The sequence below is a fragment of the Phyllobates terribilis genome, unplaced genomic scaffold (genome assembly GCF_046119375.1).
Source record: "Phyllobates terribilis strain yellow unplaced genomic scaffold, ASM4611937v1 Scaffold_1__5_contigs__length_1240528914, whole genome shotgun sequence".
Taxonomy (NCBI): Eukaryota; Metazoa; Chordata; class Amphibia; order Anura; family Dendrobatidae; genus Phyllobates; species Phyllobates terribilis.
In genome coordinates, this window is record NW_027362761.1 from 785,506,635 (window position 1) to 785,531,869 (window position 25,235).

General features: G+C 40.1%; 1 protein-coding gene across 4 annotated transcripts in view; it reads right to left on the minus strand.

Moving 5' to 3' along the window:
- Positions 1–10,860: 10,860 nt before the first annotated feature.
- TMEM150C (transmembrane protein 150C) overlaps positions 10,861–25,235 on the minus strand; it is a 294,980-nt gene continuing 280,605 nt past the window's right edge. For all 4 annotated transcript variants that reach the window (XM_073637020.1, XM_073637018.1, XM_073637019.1 and 1 more), the window contains 3 exons: positions 22,429–22,556; positions 18,809–18,986; positions 10,861–13,464 (listed from right to left, as the gene is read on the minus strand). In XM_073637020.1, the coding sequence (XP_073493121.1) occupies positions 13,247–13,464; positions 18,809–18,986; positions 22,429–22,556 (524 nt within the window). In that variant the 3' untranslated portion in view covers positions 10,861–13,246. The remainder of the gene's footprint in view (positions 13,465–18,808; positions 18,987–22,428; positions 22,557–25,235) is intronic.

Consider the following 25,235-nt stretch of genomic DNA (forward strand, 5'->3'; position numbering starts at 1 on the left):
CTTTCACACAAAAGGAATACGCAAAAAACAAACAGAATGTATCAAACATGTCTCCGTTCACAAGTGAAATCAAGGGGTTAGCAAGAGTGTTTGAATCTTAAGATTCTGGAAAATCAGCAGCACCAAACAAGAAGTAGATGAAATTGTGCTTTTCTTCACATGTCTGGCGATGTTTTAGTTTATGTTGCTTGGATTTGTTTATTCTGAAAGTGTTGTTGTATGAAAGCCCATTTCCTACATCAGCATTATACATATAACTATGTTAGGGCTCGTTCAGACGAGTGTATAATCAGTCCATGTGCAGTCCATGTGCTGTCCATGGACCCATTACAGCCAATGTGCCAGTGCACATTGCCAATTTTCCACAGTCTATTAGTAAAAAATGAATTGCAGCCTGCACTAATTTGGTTCATTTTAAGAACTAGAATAATGCATGTAATATAAAAGTAGCTCTTATAACCTAAGCAATGAGGACAAGCACATGGAGTTGTACACGGATCCAGTCACGTCGCAGTTATGGACACAACTGGCTCGATTTTCAATACAGCCATTTGGACGCAGCCTTACTCATAGGCTACGGTCACACGACCATATGTTCTCCATCCGAGAAAATCGGTTCAATTATGCTAATCAGACTCTCATCAGAGTTTGATCATAGTGGGATCCGTTTTTCTCAAATGTCCGAGCAGTCTGTTTTTTTCACGGATCCATAGACTTGAATGGCCGAGTGCGATCCGATTATCGGAGGCAAATCGTGCATGCTGCCATTTTTTTCCACGGACCACTCGAAAAATTAGACATGTGCACGGCCTCATTGAATAACATTGGTCCAAGTGCGATCTGATATTTTGACAGATCGCACTCGAATCGAAAATACGGTCGACTGCACGAGCCCTTACAGTGTTATGGGTTGAAGCTCCTGCTCCACCATTACACACTGGATCACTTAGGTCCGATTTTCATTACACTATTTGCAAAGCTGCTTCATGTTTGTTTTAGATCTGATGGAGCGAAATAAGTGAAGGCAAAGCTGAAGAAAGTAAGGCTAAATTCACAACATGTTCGTGGTATGTTAAGGACGTATACATGTGAAAGCCCATAGACTACCCACTGGGTAAATATATCCAAATCAGTGTCTGACATATATTGGGCCGAACTGTAATAAAAAGCATAGTGGTAAAGTAGTGCACTTGTCAATAATAACTGTCTGAAATACGTAATGTAAAAAAATGACAAACAATATTATACTTAAAAAAACAAGACAAAAGTATGATTACACTAAAGTAATTCTTCTGAAAGTACATTTTCTTCACAGTTAAATGTGGTAACAAAATATAAAAAGGCAACTAAAATAAATGTGCCTCCTATGATAAATCTCTATAAGTATTTATTCTGCTTATAATCTAATCCATATATCATATATAAAATAACTCTTTCCTCTTCCTGCAGTGTTCGAGAGCCACATGTGTATTCGTTTTAGTGATCTCCGTAGAATAAGATATGGTATATACGTATGTATGATTGATATAGGGAATGCTCTTAATGAAACAAAAAAAGTTGTGCGATGTATTATTTAGGCCACGTGCACACTTTGATTATTTGGGGAGTATTTTACCACAGTATTGTAAGCCAAAATCAGGAGTAGAACAATCAGAGGAAAAGTATAATAGAAACATGTGCACCACTGTAAGGAGAGGGACATACTGCCCACGTTCCCTCTTAAAGAAACAAGTGTTATTGTAAGGTGTAATGTGAACTGCGATGTACGTTAATGATGTTGATATTATGAATTGCTGACAGTAGAGATAGCAGGAGTTAATGTTTGGGATTAGCCCTGAGTGATTGGGGTAATTTGGAGGGAAAGTGACAGTTTCCTGTTAGAACGTTAGAAAGGGCCCAGTGTGCGTAAAGAAAGGACCTAAGGTCTAATGTGAGCAGTGCCACATGATGCGGGTGTCCTTAATTAAAGAAGAGACTGCTGAGAGAGATAGTGTGATCCAGAGCAGAAAAGAGGAAGCGTGACCAAGAGACAGAGTGATTTATGGGAGAAGGGTCCAGGGAGAGGACGTGTAGCAGTACGACCCAGAGTTTATAACTCCTAAAGGTAATGGGCTTAGACAGGAGTACGCAAGACAAAGAGAGTGCCCTGGGCGGGAGTTCCAGAGCATCAAGGACAGCGAAGTAAGTATCAGCCATACTGCCAATATAGTTCCCTAGAAGATGCATAACTGCGGGTTGAGTACAGGACTCTTGCTAGCTAAACTGTAGTGTCGAGCTGGGTTGTAGTGACGTAGTGAGGAATAGTGAAGACAGAGAACAAGAGATAGAAAAGAAAAGGAACTGAATTTAAGGAAAATGTTACGCATTGTCAAGGAAACATTTGAGAAGATGTGTACCCGCTATCTACTGTATATAGCCCTCCCCAAGTTAATGTTCAGTAAAAAGTTTACTTTAAACTGGTGGTCTCCCTCTTTGAACTGTCAAACATCTGGTCCTGGGAAACCAGCAACATCGGTTACATGCAGCCTGCACAGGCGTAGTGTCCCACACAGCACAAGTCAACACACCTAGTCAGGACCCCACCTTCATGTAACGTGCCGGGGCACTATAGACGCCCCGCGCCATTTTATACTACTTCTGCATTTTTTATCCACTTCTGGTTCTGGCTTACAAATGCTGAAGCGAAATAACTCACCAAATACTGAATGTGTACACATGATCTTAGCTTACTGGGTGCAGCAGTTATGATAGATTCACAGTTTTCTCTGCTGCAGATTTAGCAGAGCTCAGTTGTTGAGCTGTGTATAACCTGCCCACACCACAGCTTTCTGTGTACATTGTACAGTGACAGAGATCTGCTAATCAGTGCTGAGGGAGTGGCTGGACTAGGATGCACAAGGACAGTTGTCCTGTAGTGATAATCTACTGCTGATAAAATGCTGATTGTATTGAAACAGCAAAACACAGCCAAGTAAGTGACACATTCTTGGAATCAGGGTCTTTGCTCCTACATTATTGAGCTCTCAGATTACATAGCAGAAACCTGGTGACAGATTCCCTTTAATACAAAAGCCTGATTTAAACAATAGGTCATTTTTTGATGACACATTCCCCTTAAGTTGAAGTTTTGTTGTTATTTTATCCTCAAAGCTGGTGACAACCATTATGGCTCCCAACAATCTCGCCCTACTAAAAAATCCTAATTATGTATAAAAAGTTAGATTCTCTGATCAGGCATCTAGAGTCCCATATCTCTACACACAGAACTCGTACAAACCAAAAAGAAACAGCCTCCTGAATTTTCAAAATTAGAAAACTGACACTTAAAAAGAATCTCTCATCTCTCCAGTAAATATTTGTGTTCTTTATTAAATATATTCCATCTAATTTATTCCTTATTTTTTCAAACTTCCTATCTAAGCAAAATATATCTAATTATTAGTGATGAGCGAGTATGTTTTGTTAACCCTTTCGCCGAGTATACTCGGGCGAGTACCGAGTATTTACAGCAAGTATTGACAGCTGCTCGGTGATATGTTTGAATCGCTCCCGTGTGCATGATTTGCGACGGTTTGACAGCTTTAATACATGTGAGGAATGTGTAAGAAGCAGACATTCCTCACATGTATTAAAGCTGTCAAACCGTCGCAAATCATGCACACGGGAGTGATTGAAACATATCACTGAGCACGCTGTAAATACTCGGTGCTCGCCCGAGTATACTCGGCGAAAGGGTTAACAAAACATACTTGCTCATCACTACTAATTATACGCAATTTAATATATATAAGTGACGGATGCCCAAATTCATAATGATCTGATCTGTGTAGTTTGAGGTATTTAATTCATTACTGTAACCAGTGATGAAAGCAAGTCAGGATTGTTAAAGCACCACTCCAACATTTTTATTTTCACTGCTGGAGTGGTGCTATAACTGTAAGCCCCCTGCCCCTGTTCATATACTCACCTTCCGGCGGCTTCACCTTTTACCGACGCCGCTCAGGTCCCGTGGCGCCATTTTGTCCCTGTAACTTCTGATTGGCTACATCACAAGAGCTCAATGCAAATCTATGAGAGCCAGAACAAGGCTACAACGAGACTTTCATAGACTTGTATTGAAAAGTGACCTCCGGCGCGCTCCATGAAACACTGGAGCTGCTGGCAAGTCACTTTTCGCTGAATACTGACGGGACTGACGGTGGAAAAGGATGAAGGTGGCGAAAGGTGAGTATGAGACAGGGGGCAGGGGACTTACATTTCAAGCACCACTCCAATGGTGCAATAAAAATAATGCTGGAGTGGTGTTTTAACATTTTTTTCACCAAGTTTTGTTTTCAGTTACTGATATCTGACTGGAGGAGCAGTACTGAAGCTGGACAGATAACAATAACCCATTCTTAGAAAAATACTAAAAAAATAGGTCTGTAATTCTGAAAGTAAGGGACGAGTTAAATTCAGAATTTAAAAAATCTGAATTTATTTGATCCGTGTAACTTCATTTCCTGTTTGTTTATCCTATATTGTTCCAATTTCCCTACTTACATATAATTCAGTGATTCAATTCCTATTTAAATAGTTTATTATTAAAAGTTACGGTTCATCAGGCAGACCCTCCCGTGATACCATTATTTAATTTGAGGCTCCATAAGTTCTGTTCTCTCATTTTTGGTCCTGCTTGTTAGTTAATAAGTTACCACTGGGTGTTACCTGCTAGGGATGTCCAATCAGCTCTTCCAGTATTAGATAGTGAATGAACACACCCTTTTGACAAAAATAACGGTAATGCAGAGTTGTTCATTTATTAATTAATTTTCAGTAGTTAACTAAAAGTTATTTGGATAGCAGGTCACTTATTTACAAGAGGTCTTGTGAGAGTGGTCTTTCTAGAGGTCTTGTGAGAGGGGTGTCATATGGCAGATAAGACGCATGAACCCTAAAACTCATTCATTTTATTATGACATTGTGTGCATGTTTAATTGGTTGTCCTAATATTAGTTTTTGGGCAGCATGAAGTAGGGGTTAAAGCACAGATTTCAGTGATGCCTCTCTTACCAAGCTCTGTGGTTTTCTTTGCTTGTAATGATTGTTTTAGCACCAGGAGCTTATCGTTGCTGGGAAACAGCAGTGTGTGCATGCTAGTCTGACACGCCCCCTCCTGTGATAGGCAGCTCTGTTTATAGACATTGCATACAGTGCCTTGTGTGGGCGGGGTTAGCTCCTCAGCTCTGCTTCATTGCTAAATCTAAAAACTCTGATTGTGTGAGAACGGCTGCACCCAGTAATCTACAGTACAGACCAAAAGTTTGGACACACCTTCTCATTTAAAGATTTTTCTGTATTTTCAAGACTATGAAAATTGTACATTCACACTGAAGGCATCAAAACTATGAATTAACACATGTGGAATTATATACTTAACAAAAAAAAAGTGTGAAACAACTGAAAATATGTCTTATATTCTAGGTTCTTCAAAGTAGCCGCCTTTCGCTTTGATGACTGCTTTGCACATTCTTGGCATTCTCTTGATGAGCTTCAAGAGGTAGTCACCGGAAATGGTCTACCAACAATCTTGAAGGAGTTCCCAGAGATGCTTAGCACTTGTTTGCCCTTTTGCCTTCACTCTGTGGTCCAGCTCACCCCAAACCATCTCAATTGGGTTCAGGTCTGGTGACTGTGGAGGCCAGGTCATCTGGCGTAGCACCCCATCACTCTCCTCCTTGGTCAAATAGCCCTTACACAGCCTGGAGGTGTGTGTGGGGTCATTGTCCTTCTGAAAAATAAATGATGGTCCAACTAAACGCAAACCGGATGGAATAGCATGCCGCTGCAAGATGCTGTGGTAGCCATGCTGGTTCAGTATGCCTTCAATTTTGAATAAATCCCCAACAGTGTCACCAGCAAAGCACCCCCACACCATCACACCTCCTCCTCCATGCTTCATTGTGGGAACCAGGCATGTAGAGTCCATCCGTTCACCTTTTCTGCGTCGCACAAAGACACGGTGGTTGGAACCAAAGATCTCAAATTTGGACTCATCAGACCAAAGCTCAGATTTCCACTGGTCTAATGTCCATTCCTTGTGTTCTTTAGCCCAAACAAGTCTCTTCTGCTTGTTGCCTGTCCTTAGACGTGGTTTCCTAGCAGCTATTTTACCATGAAGGTCTGCTGCACAAAGTCTCCACTTAACAGTTGTTGTAGAGATGTGTCTGCTGCTAGAACTCTGTGTGGCATTGACCTGGTCTCTAATCTGAGCTGCTGTTAACCTGCGATTTCTGAGGCTGGTGACTCGGATAAACTTATCCTCAGAACCAGAGGTGACTCTTGGTCTTCCTCTCCTGGGGCGGTCCTCATGTGAGCCAGTTTCTTTGTAGCGCTTGATAGTTTTTGCAACTGCACTTGGGGACACTTTCAAAGTTTTCCCAATTTTTCGGACTGACTGACCGTCATTTCTTAAAGTAATGATGGCCACTCGTTTTTCTTTACTTAGCTGCTTTTTTCTTGCCATAATACAAATTCTAACAGTCTATTCAGTAGGACTATCAGCTGTGTATCCACCAGACTTCTGTACAACACAACTGATGGTCCCAACCCCATTTATAAGGCAAGAAATCCCACTTATTAAACCTGACAGGGCACACCTGTGAAGTGAAAACCATTTCTGGTGACTACCTCTTGAAGCTCATCAAGAGAATGCCAAGAGTGTGCAAAGCAGTCATCAAAGCAAAAGGTGGCTACTTTGAAGAACCTAGAATATAAGACATATTTTCAGTTGTTTCACACTTTTTTGTTAAGTATATAATTCCACATGTGTTACTTCATAGTTTTGATGCCTTCAGTGTGAATGTACAATTTTCAAAGTCATGAAAATACAGAAAAATCTTTAAATGAGAAGGTGTGTCCAAATTTTTGGTCTGTACTGTAAGTGATACATCGTTGGATTCAGCTTCTCTTTGCCTACATTAGGCTGATCTCAGATGAGGTAGCAAAAACCTGATCATAGATCCCCTTTAAGGCTGTGCAGTGGTTCTCATTTCTGCATAGTGATTGAATAAACATGGTGCACACTGGGCAGGTCACTTGCAGAGGTTGCTATCATGTGTGTGCCCTATTATAATTAAAAGTACATGTGTATGATATCTACCAGGTTTCAAGCATCCAATGCAGAAATCAGAGGTACTGCATAACCCCCTTAAAATGGCAAAAAAGCAGTAGATTTTATTTTGTTGTAGGAAACAAGAAGACATATATCATTTTAACGTCGCAAATTTACATACATTTTTCCTATAAGGAAAAATTTGTAAAATGATAGTCACTTTATAGCTACTTTTTAAGAGATTAATAGAATTTTCTTATCATGTATAAAAAAAAACATATTGTGCAGAATACAGAAATGAGCATAAACATTTAACATTTAGCTGCCAGCATATGTGTTGTAGAGCTTTAAGTTTACACAGAATATATACCCTTAGCATTTCTCTATATTTAATGCAAATATACAGTATCTTCATAGAAAATATCTTCTTTGTTAAAGCTGCCATATGGATAATTGAAGTTAGTGTGAAAACCATAATATCTAAGATGTACAAGTAACGTTTAGTGGCACCGTTATGCCACAAAATTATTAATTGATAATAAAAGGCATATGAGACAGCACCAAATGTCTTTATTATATTGATGCACGTCTGCCTAAAAGAGTTGACCCCCTAATCGCCAACATAATCCAGCACAGAAGTGTAGCGACACTATCCAAATCCAGTTTCTTGCTTTTATTCTGGAACATGTCGAAATGCTGCTGCTCCTATTTCTGTATTGTTTTTGGCCCAAAATGAAAAGGGTTTTCTGGTTTTGGAAATTCCCTGATCCCGAGTACTGTTTAAAAAAAACAATCTGTGCTTTACTCACAAATCCCAATCCATACTGAGTCTACGTCGCTACTCCTGGTGTCTGTCGTGGTCTCCAGCGCTGCCATTTACAGGGGTCAGTGGCTCTGACATGGCACCAATTGCTCAGAGTCGCTGATCACAATCATTGGCTGCAGCGCTGTCGACAGGACATCGGCACTGCAGACAATGACAGACAGTGGGAGCAGTGGTAGAGAATCAGTGCTGGACCCGGGGAGAGTAAGTACAGGACAGATTGTTTTTTGGGTTTTTTTTTAAACAAGCTGCAGCTGGGAGAAAAGGGTTTTCTGAAAATGGAAAATCCCTTTAAGAATCTGATTTGAATGCTGTCAAATTTTGTTCTGTGTTAAACAATCCATTGATTTCCTTTCTTGGAAACCATTTTTTGGCAATTGGTGAATTGCTGATGCTGCGAATAAGCTCCTATATGCGCTAGACCAAGGATTTCAAAAAAATAAAATCAAATCAGAAATATGCTACATTCACAAACTCATAGTAATATGACTGATACTATTTTGTCACAGACCAGGTGACATAGATTTTGTGATATTTTTTGGCCTGTTTCACATGCTTAGAAAAGTAGATGAATTGACAAGTGTAGTGCAAGTTAAACTGGGATTTTTTGAGGTTGAAAAAAACCCTTTCTTTTCTGAATTGACATGACTAAAATCACATGTGCAGAGAAAACAGCTTAGATTGAAAAAAGCCTCAATCCTTCAAATATAGCAAATGTTATGAGTAACTCAACGTTCTTCCATTGGCCTGAGAACCACGCAGGACTGTAGCTTTTAGTACATGCTCCTACTACTGTGTATTACTAAGTTTATGGCATTACTGGGACTTAGAAATATGATCAAACCTATTAACACTAGAATAAAAGCCATATTACGCGGTAATATATTACCAAGTCACGCGGTTCCCAGGAGAGCTAGTGCTAACACCGCTGGAACGGCACCGGTACCAGAGCTGAGTATAAGGCCATGTGCACACGTTCAGTATTTGGTCAGTATTTTACATCAGTATTTATAAGCCAAAACCAGAAGTGGAACAATCAGAGGAAAAGTATAATAGAAACTCGTCACCACTTCTGTATTTATCACCCAGTCCTGGTTTTGGCTTACACATACTGAGGTAAAAAACTCACCAAATACTGAACGTGTGAACGTGGCTTAAGTGTTATTATTTTACTGAGGGGAAACATAGGGAATCTCATGGGTTTGTCCGTTTTAAAGTCAAAGCGGGTAAAACCTCATGGAACTGAGTTTTAGACTGAAGTCACGGCACAATAACGGCTCCCAAATGTTAGTTCATTTTCTCCATTGCCATGTCCCTTACAAGACTCCAGCTGATGCCTGTGCTGCCATAACAGGGCAGTCCTGTCCCGAGCCACTTCCGATTCAATATAAAACATATACTCAAACAATAGCACATAATGTTACGATGACTATTTCTATGCAGGATTCGACCAGTACACTAGTGATGATGAGGAATGGATAAAGTTAGAGCGTGTAATTACCTCAGTGTCTAAGGCTGTGTTCCCACAATGAGTACTTGGAGCATTTTTGACGCTGTGCATTTTCACTGCTCAAAGAATGCGGGGCCCGCCATTTTAAAATGGGGGATACATGGTAGCACAGACCCCTTTAGTGTTATTAATATGACTTTTTATCTTCTACATGCTTTAACAGTTGTTCTCCAGTTGAGGTTGAGTTATTTTGAGTAAGCTGTGCTGAAAGCATGAGCAGGTTGGAACCAGTTTTTGAGCAGTTAATCTGAGGTGATTTTTCAAGGTCTGTGATTGGTGGACTCAAAAAAGTGCGGGAATCTACAGGAGTATTTATTAGTAGATTCAGTCACTAACTGGCATTCGCCGTCGGACCAAGACTGAAGACACCCTCCCTCCCTCCCTCCCCCTTTTATAGAACTGTCGTGATGTTTTAATTAGAGGGATAATCGCCCAGCTTTTGCTGGGTGGATTTGGTCATGGTTGGTTATGGTTATATGGTTATAAAATAATTTAATTGTATTAAATGGATTTATTATAATATTAAAATTATTTATTATTGGTATATTATTTATTTATTAATTTAAAGTAACTCTTAATAAAAACCTATTTTATGCCACAAGTTTATTTGTGTAGTGTTTTTATTTATTGAAGACAATATAAGAATGAGTCTTGTGCTACCATGCAGTGTCTTAGGCCACATGCTCACGTTCAGTATTTGGTCAGTTTTTTACCTCAGTATTTATAAGCCAAAACCAGGAGTGGGTGATAAATACAGAAGTGGTGACGAGTTTCTATTATACTTTTCCTCTGATTGTTCCACTCCTGGTTTTGTCTTACAAATACTGATGTAAAATACTGACCAAATGCTGAACGTGTGAACGTGGCCATATGATTCCAGCAGAGTATATGGAATTTATAGAAATCTCATGTCCATTTTTTTTTTTAAAGTGTAGCCTAACCTGTGCAACATTTTTGAAATCCTTAAGATGTCAATTTCTCTTGTGGTAAATATGCATTTTATTTGCGGATTTCCCCCATAGATGAAAAAAAATCGACAAATAAAAAACTCATATGCATTTTTAGTGCGTTTCCACAGCTTAAACTAAAAATGCATGTAATCTGCACCTGACTTTATCCATAAAGGGTTATCAAAGCCATGTAACAGGAAGCAACATAACATACCAAAAAGAGACAAAAACCGCAGCTGATTAAAACACTCAAAGATGCAGTGAAAAAGAAACAAGTAACCTAATTTATCTAATTGGTGCAGACATGCCGCAGAAAATCTGCAACATTAAAAACTCAACTCAAAAATACTCATGGTGGGAATTTAGCCTTATGAACATAAATATGGCAGGAAGTCGCTCAGTGATACATGCAGCTGCATTTACTGCTGCGGATATCATGGCAAAGAAGGTGCTGTGGACTTGCTGCAGATCTCCAACTTGTACATTTACGCAATAGATTGTTTTTGCAGCAAGTGTATGACATTTATTAAATGCAGCGGATTTTCCATAAATGAATACACAGAGGAAAATATGCTGCTTTTTCGACACGAAAGAATGTATCATTAGGGTATGTGCATACTGTATTTTTTGAGGTGGTCAAATCTACGTGTTCTATAGTGGAAATCACTTCTGAAAGTGCTTCTTTTTTAGGGTATGCACATATAATGTGTTTTTCAGGCAGATTCCGCCTAGAATTCTTCGAAAAAAGGTGCCCCAAGAGCGCCACGAGAAATGAACATAATGCACAGCAATGACAAAACGTCATTGCTGTGCATGTGTTCCTTCTTATGTCACTTTCTTTTAACTACCTCAGAGTTTCGAAACTTTGAATCGGTTAAAAGAAGTGACATGTTCATTCTTTGGGCGCCTTTGTTTTGAAACTGTCGCTATGTATACTTGAAAGTATAGTGAAAATACTGTAAATTGAGCTGTATCATTTACCTGAAGCATTTTCTCCTAGAAAAACTCAGTATTTTAAAGACGCTGTGAGCACATACCCTTACCAGGCCTTTTTCAGAGCCTGAAGTGGAAAAATAAGCCTCATAAGATTGAACATATGACCAGCATAGTGGTTTTACTATAACAATTAATGGCTTTTTTTAGCGATTTTTCAGGTAATTTTTTAATGGACCCTCTCCAAACAATTCCTCAAAAAACACTGTGTGCACATACCTTTAGAATTCTAAATGGCAGTTGTACATTTTCACCATTGTGGCACTGGCTTAGCTGCGTACGGCTACCTACGAATATCTATGTAAGGAGAGGTAAATAATTTACGACTGACTCAATTACTTGCTTTGGAGTCATGAAGATCACATCACACAAAGCTTCAATAATGTCAATGTAGAGAACATATATGTGATCACTAATTTATCATTTTTGACCTTTTTGGCCATTAACTTTCTAGAAAATGCATTCCCCAAAAAAGTAGGAACATTTTTCCTGTAATACATTTTGTTAAACCACTTTGTTATTGCCAATTGATATTTGTGATTCTGTACAGGTAAATCGTTACTCTATTTGCACACATTTGGCCTAATTTATAAAAATACTGTCTCTGATATTAACCAGTCAAATTCAAAGCAGTCAACTTTCTACATCCTGATCAAATTCTGATTATATCTAGGGTCATAAATATAGTTCTTGCAGGGGTTACAGATGGACCCAGATTCTGGAGTCTAGTGAGCCCTAGAAGGTCCCAGAGCCTAGGGAGACCTAAAATGTCCCAGAGTCTAGGGAGGCCTAAAATGTCCCAGAGCCTAGGGAGGCCTAAAAGGTCCCAGATTCTAGGGAAGCCTAAAAGGTCTCAGAGCCTAGGGAGGCCTAAAAGGTCCCAGAGTCTAGGTAGGTCTAAAAGGTCCCAGAGCCTAGGGAGGCCTAAAAGGTCCCAGAGCCTAGGGAGGCCAAAAAGGTCTCAGATTCTAGGGAAGCCTAAAAGGTCTCAGAGCCTAGGGAGGCCTAAAAGGTCCCAGAGTCTAGGGAGGTCTAAAAGGTCCCAGAGTTTAGAGAGGCCTAAAAGGTCTCAGAGCCTTGGGAGGCCAAAAAGGTTCTTTTGGCCCATATGACAGTACAAATGTGTTAAAGGTAGTTGGAGGCCCTGTTTGGAAATTGTACATTGGAGCCCAAAAGGCTCAAATTTAGCCAGTGATTGGATTTGCAACAAGTTCGCCATTTTGTGTCTGCACTAGTGTAAGATAAGGGCCCAACATTTATAATACATTATTTATAGGAATGGATAGTTAGGAGGGATATCGTTATATTATAATAAAAATGTCCCTCCTTCCTGGAGTAAGATCTTAATTGCACACATAATTACCAGCCAACCAGTACCACTACTGTTAATTACAAGTTACAAATTAGCCGCACTAGCATCATAGGGTGTCTATAGTGCAATATAATAGTGATACACTAGTGCCATAATGCAATATGGCAGTGAGAACCAAGTCTGTGGTCACCTGGATGGCTGCACTCATTGACCATCAAGACTCCAGACTAAGAATGGTGGAGAGGGGACGGATACATTTGGCACAAGGCCACAACTTTTCAATGGTTCCATAACAGCTGTGTACCAAGCCTTTTTGGTAGGGATGCTACTTTCTGTAAGAATTATTTTTCCAACCTTGCAGTTGGATTCTTTCACATTTCCAAGCTACCATTGAATCAAATTGCTCTTCCAAGCACTAAATATAATGGTCTCGAAAAAATTCATAGAAGTAACACTGTTTTAGAAACAAATGATTTGTCTTTTGTAGTCCCAAGTTATTTCAGCTGGAGAAATAACACTTCAGTTCATGTTCTCCTCGTCCTTTAGTTAGTCTTGTAGGTTCATATTACAACTGGTCTGTTTGATACTCGGAGATATCAGACATGTTTTCAGACATGCTGTTTAAGATCTCTTGGTGCTGTTGGTTCTCAACACAAATTATTTCAAACCTGCAGTGTCTGAACTCCACGGCCAACGTGCCAAAAAAGGTTATGAAACACATGACAAGGACCCATTGTACTCTTGGTGCATAGATATTAAGTTTTTTCCACTCGAAGATAAAATCTGGGCAAATCTGATGTAAAGGAAATTATGAAATTAAAAAAACTGAATTATCAGAAAATATTGTTGCCACATACTGTACATAATAAAACAAACTGTAGCTTGTGTATTACAAAATATCAAAAAGTTGATTGTAATGCAACGGTATCATCAGTAACACCCATACAGAAAAAAATTAATCTTCTATATTCTGTTTTATGCTTTATCTACATGGCGTCATGTGCCATATAACATTGAGATTGTAGTGTTGCATTACGACATCATATCTAAGTATTTCCTATGGTGTCATATTGTTACTTGCAACCTACAGCGACTGCGAGATGGAAATGTTTCCAAACGTGTTGGATTCTTTGTCGCAAGTCACACGCGAATCATTTGCCATAGACTTTGATGCAAATTGCATGCGACTGTAACTTGCATGTGACTTATCTGCAACTTAGCCATTTTCTACAACTATATCGGAACTTTAAAGGGAACCTGTGACAAGGTTTTCCCAATATAAACTATGGCCACCAACTTTAATGCCTCTTTTACAGCAGACTAGCAAGATGTATACAAGTCCCTAATCCCCTTTGCAGATCCCAAAAAACACCTTTTATAATCTCCCATACGGAGCGGTCCATTCTGATGGGCGTCCTTGGCTTACTTTGGTGCCTCCCCTTTCGTCGCAAAATCCGTCCTCCTGCGAGTTTCATGTGGATGATGCGTGCTACGTCATACCCACAGTGTCGTATGGGGGATTATAAAAGGTATTTTTTGGGCTATGCAGAGGGGGTTGGGGGCTTATATACATCTTGCTAGTCTGCTGTAAAAGAGGCCTTAAAGGAGGTGGCTGTAGTTTATATTGGCAAAACCTGGTAACAGGTTCCTTCTAAAATAGATGTGTGAAAGCAAGTTGCCGACAAGTCATACAGATGTTTTAGGTCGCGTGACTTGTCTGAAAATTGCTGTTGTTCCTCATGTTGCCATGCAGCCCCAGCCTTATTTTGCCACCATAATAGGGATGCAAGATTCTTTAAAAATCTATGATAACAAAAATGGCACCTGTGCAGCTAAATGCTGTAAAAGAAAGAATATGTAGGTCAGAAAAGATGTTATTTTGTTGTATTGGTTAATATCCGCTCAATAAAATAGAACACCAGAAAGGAAAGGTATTTAGGTCACGCAGTCATTAAACATGCCATATGAATTACAAGATGAAACAACCCTAATACCAAAAAAGTTGGGACGCCAAATAAAATGTAAAGAAAACAAGAATGCAATGATTTGGAAATCTCTTATTGCCATATTTTATCCACAACAGAACATAAAGCACAGATCAGAAGGTGAAAATTACAAATTTTTCTACTTCATTTAAAAAATTAACTCAATTAGAAATTGATGACAGCAACACATGCCATGACTACTATTGTGTAGCATCCCCTCTTCTCTTTACAACAGTCTGGAAACGTCTGGAAAGTGAGGAGACCAATTGTTGCAGTTTTGGGAGAGGAATATTGTCCCATTCTTGTCTGACATTACATTCTAGCTACGCAACAGTCCTGGGTCTTTGCCAAATTTTTTGGTTTCAAAATACATCTAATGTTTTCTATTGGTGAAAAGTCGGGACTGCAGCCAGTCGGTTCATCACCTGAACTCTTCTTCTGCAAAGCCATGCTTTTGTGATGCTACAGAAGAGGAGATGTTACACAATGATAGACATGGTCCTGTCCTTACGTCATGGAGATGTATTGCTGGCATCAATTTCTAAATGAGTTATTTTTTTTCAAATGAAATAAAAAAAAGTCTAGCTTTCAACTATCTGCCCTATGTTGTTACAATATTGCCTCTGGCCAATGAGGTTTACGCTTAATGGTGTGACGACTCCATGCTGCTTCTCTATCAAAATTGTGTTTTCAAGTTTTGCTTCGTTATCAGCGCTCACCACATTTGGCCCAGATGTTTTTATTAGCAGCATCACTGTATTACAAAACTAAAGACTTACCAGTCGCAGGATGTAACCTGAAGTCTTCTCACCCAGTAGAAGCTTTAGCCACCATGTATAACTATACCTAATATTAGATCACAGTACCACTTCTAGTTATAAAGCAGGACTGTTTCTGTGAATATACAGTACAGACCAAAAGTTTGGACACACCTTCTCATTTAATGATTTTTCTGTATTTTCATGACTATGAAAATTGTACATTCACACTGAAGGCATAAAAACTATGAATTAACCATGTGGAATTATATACTTAACAAAAAAGTGTAAAACAACTGAAAATATGTCTTATATTCTAGGTTCTTCAAAGTAGCCACCTTTTGCTTTGATGACTGCTTTGCACACTCTTGGCATTCTCTTGATGAGCTTCAAGAGGTAGTCACCGGAAATGGTCTTCCAACAATCTTGAAGGAGTGCTCAGAGATGCTTAGCACTTGTTGGCCCTTTTGCCTTCACTCTGCGGTCCAGCTCACCCCAAACCATCTCGATTGGGTTCAGGTCTGGTGACTGTGGAGGCCAGGTCATCTGGCATAGCACCCCACCACTCTACCTCTTGGTCAAATAGCCATTACACAGCCTGGAGGTGTGTTTGGGGTCATTGTCCTGTTGAAAAATAAATGATGGTCCAACTAAATGCAAACCGGATGGAATAGCATGCCGCTGCAAGATGCTGTGGTAGCCATGCTGGTTCAGTATGCCTTCAATTTTGAATAAATCCCCAACAGTGTCACCAGCAAAGCACCCCCACACCATCACACCTCCTCCTCCATGCTTCACGGTGGGAACCAGGCATGTGGAGTCCATCCGTTCACCGTTTCTGCGTCGCACAAAGACACGGTGGTTGGAACCAAAGATCTCAAATTTGGACTCATCAGACCAAAGCACAGATTTCCACTGGTCTAATGTCCATTCCTTGTGTTCTTTAGCCCAAATAAGTTTCTTCTGCTTGTTGCCTGTCCTTAGCAGTGGTTTCCTAGCAGCTATTTTACCATGAAGGCCTGCTGCACAAAGTCTCCTCTTAACAGTTGTTGAAGAGATGTGTGTGCTGCTAGAACTCTGTGTGGCATTGACCTGATCTCTAATCTGAGCTGCTGTTAACCTGCAATTTCTGAGGCTGGTGACTCGGATAAACTTATCCTCAGAAGCAGAGGTAACTCTTGGTCTTCCTTTCCTGGGGCGGTCCTCATGTGAGCCAATTTCTTTGCAGCGCTTGATGGTTTTTGCAACTGCACTTGGGGACACTTTCAAAGTTTGCCCAATTTTTTGGACTGACTGACCTTCATTTCTTAAAGTAATGATGGCCACTCGTTTTTCTTTACTTAGCTGCTTTTTTCTTGCCATAATACAAATTCTAACAGTCTATTCAGTAGGACTATCAGCTGTGCATCCACCTGACTTCTGCACAACACAACTGATGGTCCCAACCCCATTTATAAGGCAAGAAATCCCACTTATTAAACCTGACAGGGCACACCTGTGAAGTGAAAACCATTTCTGGTGACTACCTCTTGAAGCTCATCAAGAGAATGCCAAGAGTGTGCAAAGCAGTCATCAAAGCAAAAGGTGGCTACTTTGAAGAACCTAGAATATAAGACATATTTTCAGTTGTTTCACACTTTTTTGTTAAGTATATAATTCCACATGTGTTAATTCATAGTTTTGATGCCTTCAGTGTGAATGCACAATTTTCATAGTTATGAAAATACAGAAAAATCTTTAAATGAGAAGGTGTGTCCAAACTTTTGGTCTGTACTGTATGTTACTAGATTGTGGCCCGATTCTAACGTATCGGGTATTCTAGAATATGTATGCGGCCGACCGGGCGCAATCAGCAGAGCGTTGTTTAAATTTGGCGCCAAAATCGCTGATTGGTCGCAGCCGACGACCGCTACCAATCAGCAAAGCGGTGTTTAAATTTGGTGCTAAAATCACTGATTGGTCGCGGCCGCCAGCCACGACCAATCAGCGAATCGTATTAGTGAGGACCGGGGAGCTGCGCTACGGGAGATGACCGGCTGCTTGCAGCAGAAGTATCCCGACCGGCGGCGCCGCTCCCCGGTCCTACCTTCTTACTTGCCATCGGGAGATCAGCAGCCCTAGCCGCATGGAGATCAGCGGCGCCGCCGGTCGGGGTACTTCTGCTGCGAGCAGCCGGGATGACCGGCTAGCGCCAGTCATCTCCCGGCTGCATCACCGCTGACCTCTGTGCAGAGCGGAGTTTAAATTTGGCGCCAATAATGCTGATTGGTAGCGGCCGGCGACCGCAACCAATCAGCAAAGCAGTGTTTAAATTTGGCGGCAAGATCGCTGATCTCGCCGGCCGCAACCAATCAGCGAATCATATTAGTGAGGACCGGGGAGCGGCGCTGCCTGTGCGGGTACTTCCGCTGCGAGCAGCCGGGAGATAACCGTCGGCTCGCAGCAGAAGTATCCCGACCGGCGGCGCCGCTCCCCGGTCCTCCCTTCACACTTGCCGTCGGGAGATCAGCGGGCCGCTGATCTCCCGACGGTAGCCGCATGGAGGTCAGCGGCGCCACCGGTCGGAGTCCTTCTGCTGCGAGCAGCCAGGAGATGACCGGCTGGCACCGGTCATCTCCCGGCTGCATCGCCGCTGACCTCCGTGCGGCAGATGAGCCGCTAACGGCCGACATCTTTTTCTGAAATCCCGCGTCGCTGATTGGCCGCGGCCGGACCAATCAGCGGCGCGGGATTTCCTGGACAGAAGGACAGACAGACAGATAGACAGACAAACAGACGGGATAAGACGATTATATATATTAGATAACTGTCTCATCTCAGTTTGTGAGATGTTTTTTGTGAGATTCCATGTCATTTAAAGTTTTTGTATTTTTTACCTCGTTTGTCCTCATGAATTTTTTGGAATCACAAAAAAATACAGTGGTTTTGCACTTTTTTTAATGTTATACACCATTTGGCTGTTTATCAATAGCCACTATGATCAATGATGATGTGCATAAGGTAATATGGATACTTTTAGTTGTATGCATGATGGAATACTTACAGTTATGGCCAAAAGTGTTGGCGCCCTTGAAATTGTTCCAGAAAATGAAGTATTTTTCCCAGAAAATAATTGCAATTACACATGATTTGTTATACAGATGTTTATTTGCTTTCTGTGTATGGGAACAACAGATAAATACAAAGAAAAAAGGGCAAAGTGGACATTTGTATAACAAAACATGTAATTGCAATCATTTTCTGGAACAATTTCAAGGGTGTCAACACTTTCGGCCATGTCTGTATATTTTATGTTTTCCACTGTGCACTCACTAACTGCTCTATAGAAACACACTCACACCTACATCATACTTCATGCATTGTCCTGGTGAATAGAAAGGATACAGATGATAACGCAGAGTGTTATTGTTGCAGATAATATAACTCTGGGGATTCCAGTTTTTCTTCCTTCATTCTTGATGTTTATTTTAAAGGTCAGGATGGACTGAATCCAGCAGGCTACTGTGCCGAATCCAAAGGTCATGGAGGTGCCAACATTATGGATAAGTTCATTGCTCTTTAGCTGGTATCAGGAAGGAAAAACATCTGATCATTAAACTTTAATAATTGCTTTCAGAAATACAAAGAAATGGAGGCTGAAAGTCACAGATCTTAAATAATTCACACTGAATACACCGTACACACTCTTCTTTGTTACACATTTTCCAAAATGAAATGATTGAGTTTGCTCCATATAAAATAAATCAGGTTTGTAATCTATCATTATTGCACATACAGTATGTAACATACTCAATCTAGTATAGTCATAACCAGTCTAGAATCAAATGATTTAAAGTCAATTGTATTCTGGTCCACATAGTCAAATTTGTGTGATACAAGGATACAAATACCTCCTTTAATGTCATGCTGTTATTAAAGGTGTTTTCCATAACTATCATATTAACCACTTGAATGGAAGATCAACAGCAATATTCAGCAATAGCTCCTAAATAATGTATGGCTCTGTGGTGCTTCGCTTAGTCTAATGCTTAAATTCAGCGGCTGCTGGAGCAGATATCACTGAATCGGTGGGAGTGAATGAAGAGTGTTGGACCTCCATTGATCTCATCTCATATGACCTATACTATAGATATGTACAATTTGTTACTCCTGAACAATCCCTTCAAGGTGTATTTGGATTGATCCGCCTAACAATGTTAGGATATGCACATCAGTGTCTAAATAGAGTTTAACTTTAATATGGATAAAAGTCGGAAAATAATTAAATTATTAAAGCCCTTTACTTCCTCCTTGTTGAGTGATATACAGCCAAAATAATGTGAATATTTCAAACTCATATTTTCCAACTATCTTGGAATATCTGGGAGGCTCCCAGAAGCAGTGGAGACCACCCAGGCCCCCCAAAAGGATGGCAAATCATCTTGAAAACCACACAAAAGGCATTGCTTTTGGAAGAAAAAGGCATGGAAGTGGTCTAAAGGATATGTGGTGTGGAGGAAACATGAAAGAAGTGTGGAGGGAACTAGGCCTAAAAAGTAGTAATAGAATGGTGAAGCTTTTATTTTTCATTGGAGGTATCTTCAAACGTCTGGATACTTTATGGAAAGGAAAAGAAGATTCTCCCACGGTAGTAATTAATGGCATATCCTTAGAGTTACATCCACATATCAGTATGTTATGGCATACCATAAGACCACTTTTCCCTAGAATTAAGCAGTTTCAAGGCTATCAAAGCCGTGTCCCATTCAGATTTTTTGCCGTCATAACACTGGTCCTGTTCTGATACAGTTTAGTACCGCACCCTGACTCTATTCCCTTAAATTGAGCAGTGCCATTATCTAGTCAGGAACAACAATGTTTTGTAAAAATGTCTTGCCATGGCCCCTTTGTTCTAGGAATAGTTGGGGCATTTGGCTCCATGGCCCCTTTGTACCAAGCATTGCTGGGGCATTTGGCTCCATGGCCTCTTTGTTCTAGTAATAGTTGGGGCATTTGGCTTCATGGCCCCTTGTTCTAGGAATAGTTGGGGCATTTGGTTCCATGGCCCCTTTGTACTGGGATACTTGGGGTTCCCAGAAAGAAGAAATCGGTTAATTCAAGTAGATTTGGTGAATATTTCAATATTTTGCCTGTACTGCTGCAGAATTAGTTTTGCTAACTGCAGAGCTCTGTGTATTTATGTATTTTTGTGGTTTCATCGTTTAAAATAATGTTACAGTTATATGAAAAAGTTTGGGCACCCCTATTAATCTTAAGCTTATTGTTTTATAAAAATTGGTGTTTTTGCAACAGCTATTTCAGTTTGATATATGTAATAACTGTTGGACACAGTAATGTTTCTGCCTTGAAATGAGGTTTATTGTACTAACAGAAAATGTGCAATCTGCATTCAAACAAAATTTGACAGGTGCATAAGTATGGGCACCTCACCAGAAAAGTGACATTAATATTTAGTAGATCCTCCTTTTGCAAAAATAACAGCCTCTAGTCGCTTCCTGTAGCTTTTAATGATTTCCTGGATCCTGGATGAAGGTATTTTTGACCATTCCTCTTTACAAAACAATTCCAGTTCAGTTAAGTTTGATGGTCGCCGAGCATGGACAGCTCTCTTCAAATGATCCCACAGATGTTCAATGATATTCAGGTCTGGGGACTGGGATGGCCATTCCAGAACATTGTAATTGTTCCTCTGCATGAATGCCTGAGTAGATTTGGAGCGGTGTTTTGGATCATTGTCTTGCTGAAAGATCCATCCCCTGCGTAACTTCAACTTTATCACTGATTCTTGAACATTATTGTCAAGAATCTGCTGATACTGAGTGGAATCCATGCGTCCCTCAACTTTAACAAGATTCCCGGTGCCGGCATTGGCCACACTGCCCCAAAGCATGATGGAACCTCCACCAAATTTTACTGTGGGTAGCAAGTGTTTTTCTTGGAATGCTGTGTTTTTTTGCCGCCATGCATAGCGCCTTTTTGTATGACCAAACAACTCAATCTTGGTTTCATCAGTCCACAGGACCTTCTTCCAAAAATAAATTGGCTTCTCCAAATGTGCTTTTGCATACCTCAGCCGACTCTGTTTGTGGCGTGCTTGCAGAAACGGCTTCTTTCGCATCACTCTCCCTTACAGCTTCTCCTTGTGCAAAGTGCGTTGTATAGTTGACCGATGCACAGTGACACCATCTGCAGCAAGTTGATGCTGCAGCTCTCTGGAGGTGGTCTGAGGCTTGTCCTTGACTGATCACACCATTCTTCTTCTCTGCCTTTCTGATGTTTTTCTTGGCCTGCCACTTTTGGATTAACAAGAACTGTCCCTGTGTTCTTCCATTTCCTTACTATGTTCCTCACAGTGGAAACTGACAGGTTAAATCTCTGAGACAGCTTTTTGTATCCTTCCCCTGAACAACTATATTGAATAATCTTTGCTTTCAGATCATTTGACAGTTGTTTTGAGGAGCCCATGATGCCACTCTTCAGAGGAGATTCAAACAGGAGAACAACTTGCAAGTGGCCACTTTAAGTAGCTTTTCTCATGATTGCATACACCTGGCTATGAAGTTCAAAGCTCAATGAGGTTACAAAACCAAAAAAAGTGCTTTAGTAAGTCAGTAAAATGTAGGTAGGAGTATTTAAAACAAGAAAATGATAAGGGTGCCCATACTTATGCACCTGTCAAATTTTGTTTGAATGCAGATTGCACATTTTCTGTTAGTACAATAAACCTCATTTCAAGGCAGAAACATTACTGTGTCCAACAGTTATTACATATATCAAACTGAAATAGCTGTTGCAAAAACACCAATTTTTATAAAACATTAAGCTTAAGATTAATAGGGGTGCCCAAACTTTTTCATATAACTGTATATGAAATAATATTCCAGAAGCCAAATTAAATGCAAGATTTTGAATACATCCTCCATAATCTAGATAAATAATTTATGTTAGCTTCCAAAAAACACATAAAAATATAAGATAAAAGTAAAGAATTGGCAACTAAGTACCTGAAAGTTGCCCAGCAAAGTCATTCCAAACGATGTCAGGCATAAGGCAATAAGTCCACTGATGCTTAGCCAAGGGCTGACTGTCTTTGGCTTTAGTTGTATGAAACGCAGGACGGCAATAATTAAGGCTGAAAGAAAAGTCATTCAATTATTCTCTTCCTTTCTGGATTCCATAGCAGTTCATCAACATCAAGCTGCCTTCCTCACAACAAAGACTGTCGCTACTCGTACAATCATATTCATTGTTAATTAATAACTAGAGATGAGCGTTGTTCTACTCGAACTGTTCGCCAATCTCAAATTCGAGCTGTTTTGGGCGGTGTTCGAGCCGTTCGGCGAACACGAACAATTTGATAAAAATTCGGCTGTTCGAGGTTATGTTCGATAACTATTCGTGCACCAAAATCATAACTGGATTTTTTCTCAGTAATGATGAAAATTAATGTTAATACGCAGTTTGAGTGTACAGCGGGGTGGGGGGAGGGGCAGGGGATGGATCTCTGCAGGAACAATGAAGATCTCCATTTTTTTTTCTCTTTCCCGCATTTGCAGTGGGGAGGTGCAATCTGTCAGCCTATCAGCAGCGCACACACGGAGCGAAGTGCTTTTTTTCACACAAGCAAGGGCATGTGTCATTGGCAGTGTATGTCACATGTCTTTGCCCTATAAGACCAAGCCATTTTCCCCGTCGCCACCATTTTCTCACTGCTGCAGCTGCGTGTTAGACGGCACCGCTGTTGCTGTGTGCGCTATACCTTGTTAATTTCAAGCCAATTTTCGCACAAATATACAGATAGCTTGGGAGTAGGGAATAGTTGTGATTGCAGTCCTTTTAAGGACTAGGTTACAGCATTTCCTACGACTTTTATCAGGGAGGTCTGTGCTCTTAAATAGATAGGTTGTGGGAGTAAAGACTAATTGTAATTGGAGTCCTTTTCAGGACTAGGTTACATCAGTTCCTATCAGTTTTTGCCAGGCAGGTCTGTGCCAGTGCTGTGCAAGTTTTTTTCACAGCATTTGGCTGAATCTAGCAAAGCTAATCCTTTTTGGCCTATTGCAGAGTGTGTTAGTCAGTGGAGTAGCCTATCTGTGCTGCAAGATATACCACCTGTGTATAGAATACCAATTTTTTTACTGCACCTAGTGAAGTAAAATCTTTTGGGCATAGCATCATTCTATTAGTCCATCTATACTGACCTCCATCAGGTTGCAAATTAAAACTAATTTTTATCTGCATCTACAGTACCTCTGAAAAAATATTTGGGCTTCTAGCTGTGTGTGGGACTTGTTGTATTAGTCCATCTATACTGACCTCCATCAGGTTGCAAACTGAATATATTTTTTTCTGCATCTACCTCTGAAAAAATATTTGGGCTTCTAGCTGTGTGTGGGTCTTGTTCTATTAATCCATCTATACTGACCTCCATCAGGTTGCAAACTGAATATAATTTTTTTCTGCATCTAGCTCTGAAAAAATATTTGGCCTTCTAGCAGTGTGTCGGACTTTCTCTATTAGTCCATCTATACTGACCTCCATCAGGTTGCAAATTAAAAATAATTTGTATCTGCATCTACAGTACCTCTGAAAAAATATTTGGGCTTCTAGCTGTGTGTGGGACTTGTTGTATTAGTCCATCTATACTGACCTCCATCAGGTTGCAAATTAAAAATAATTTTTATCTGCATCTACAGTACCTCTGAAAAAATATTTGGGCTTCTAGCTGTGTGTGGGACTTGTTGTATTAGTCCATCTATACTGACCTCCATCAGGTTGCAAACTGAATATATTTTTTTCTGCATCTACCTCTGAAAAAATATTTGGGCTTCTAGCTGTGTGTGGGACTTGTTGTATTAGTCCATCTATACTGACCTCCATCAGGTTGCAAACTGAATATATTTTTTTCTGCATCTACCTCTGAAAAAATATTGGGCTTCTAGCTGTGTGTGGGTCTTGTTCTATTAATCCATCTATACTGACCTCCATCAGGTTGCAAACTGAATATAATTTTTTTCTGCATCTAGCTCTGAAAAAATATTTGGCCTTCTAGCAGTGTGTCGGACTTTCTCTATTAGTCCATCTATACTGACCTCCATCAGGTTGCAAATTAAAAATAATTTTTATCTGCATCTACAGTACCTCTGAAAAAATATTTGGGCTTCTAGCTGTGTGTGGGTCTTGTTCTATTAATCCATCTATACTGACCTCCATCAGGTTGCAAACTGAATATAATTTTTTTCTGCATCTAGCTCTGAAAAAATATTTGGCCTTCTAGCAGTGTGTCGGACTTTCTCTATTAGTCCATCTATACTGACCTCCATCAGGTTGCAAATTAAAAATAATTTGTATCTGCATCTACAGTACCTCTGAAAAAATATTTGGGCTTCTAGCTGTGTGCGGGACTTGTTGTATTAGTCCATCTATACTGACCTCCATCAGGTTGCAAATTAAAAATAATTTTTATCTGCATCTACAGTACCTCTGAAAAAATATTTGGACTTCTAGCTGTGTGTGGGACTTGTTGTATTAGTCCATCTATACTGACCTCCATCAGGTTGCAAACTGAATATATTTTTTTCTGCATCTACCTCTGAAAAAATATTTGGGCTTCTAGCTGTGTGTGGGACTTGTTGTATTAGTCCATCTATACTGACCTCCATCAGGTTGCAAACTGAATATATTTTTTTCTGCATCTACCTCTGAAAAAATATTGGGCTTCTAGCTGTGTGTGGGTCTTGTTCTATTAATCCATCTATACTGACCTCCATCAGGTTGCAAACAGAATATAATTTTTTTCTGCATCTAGCTC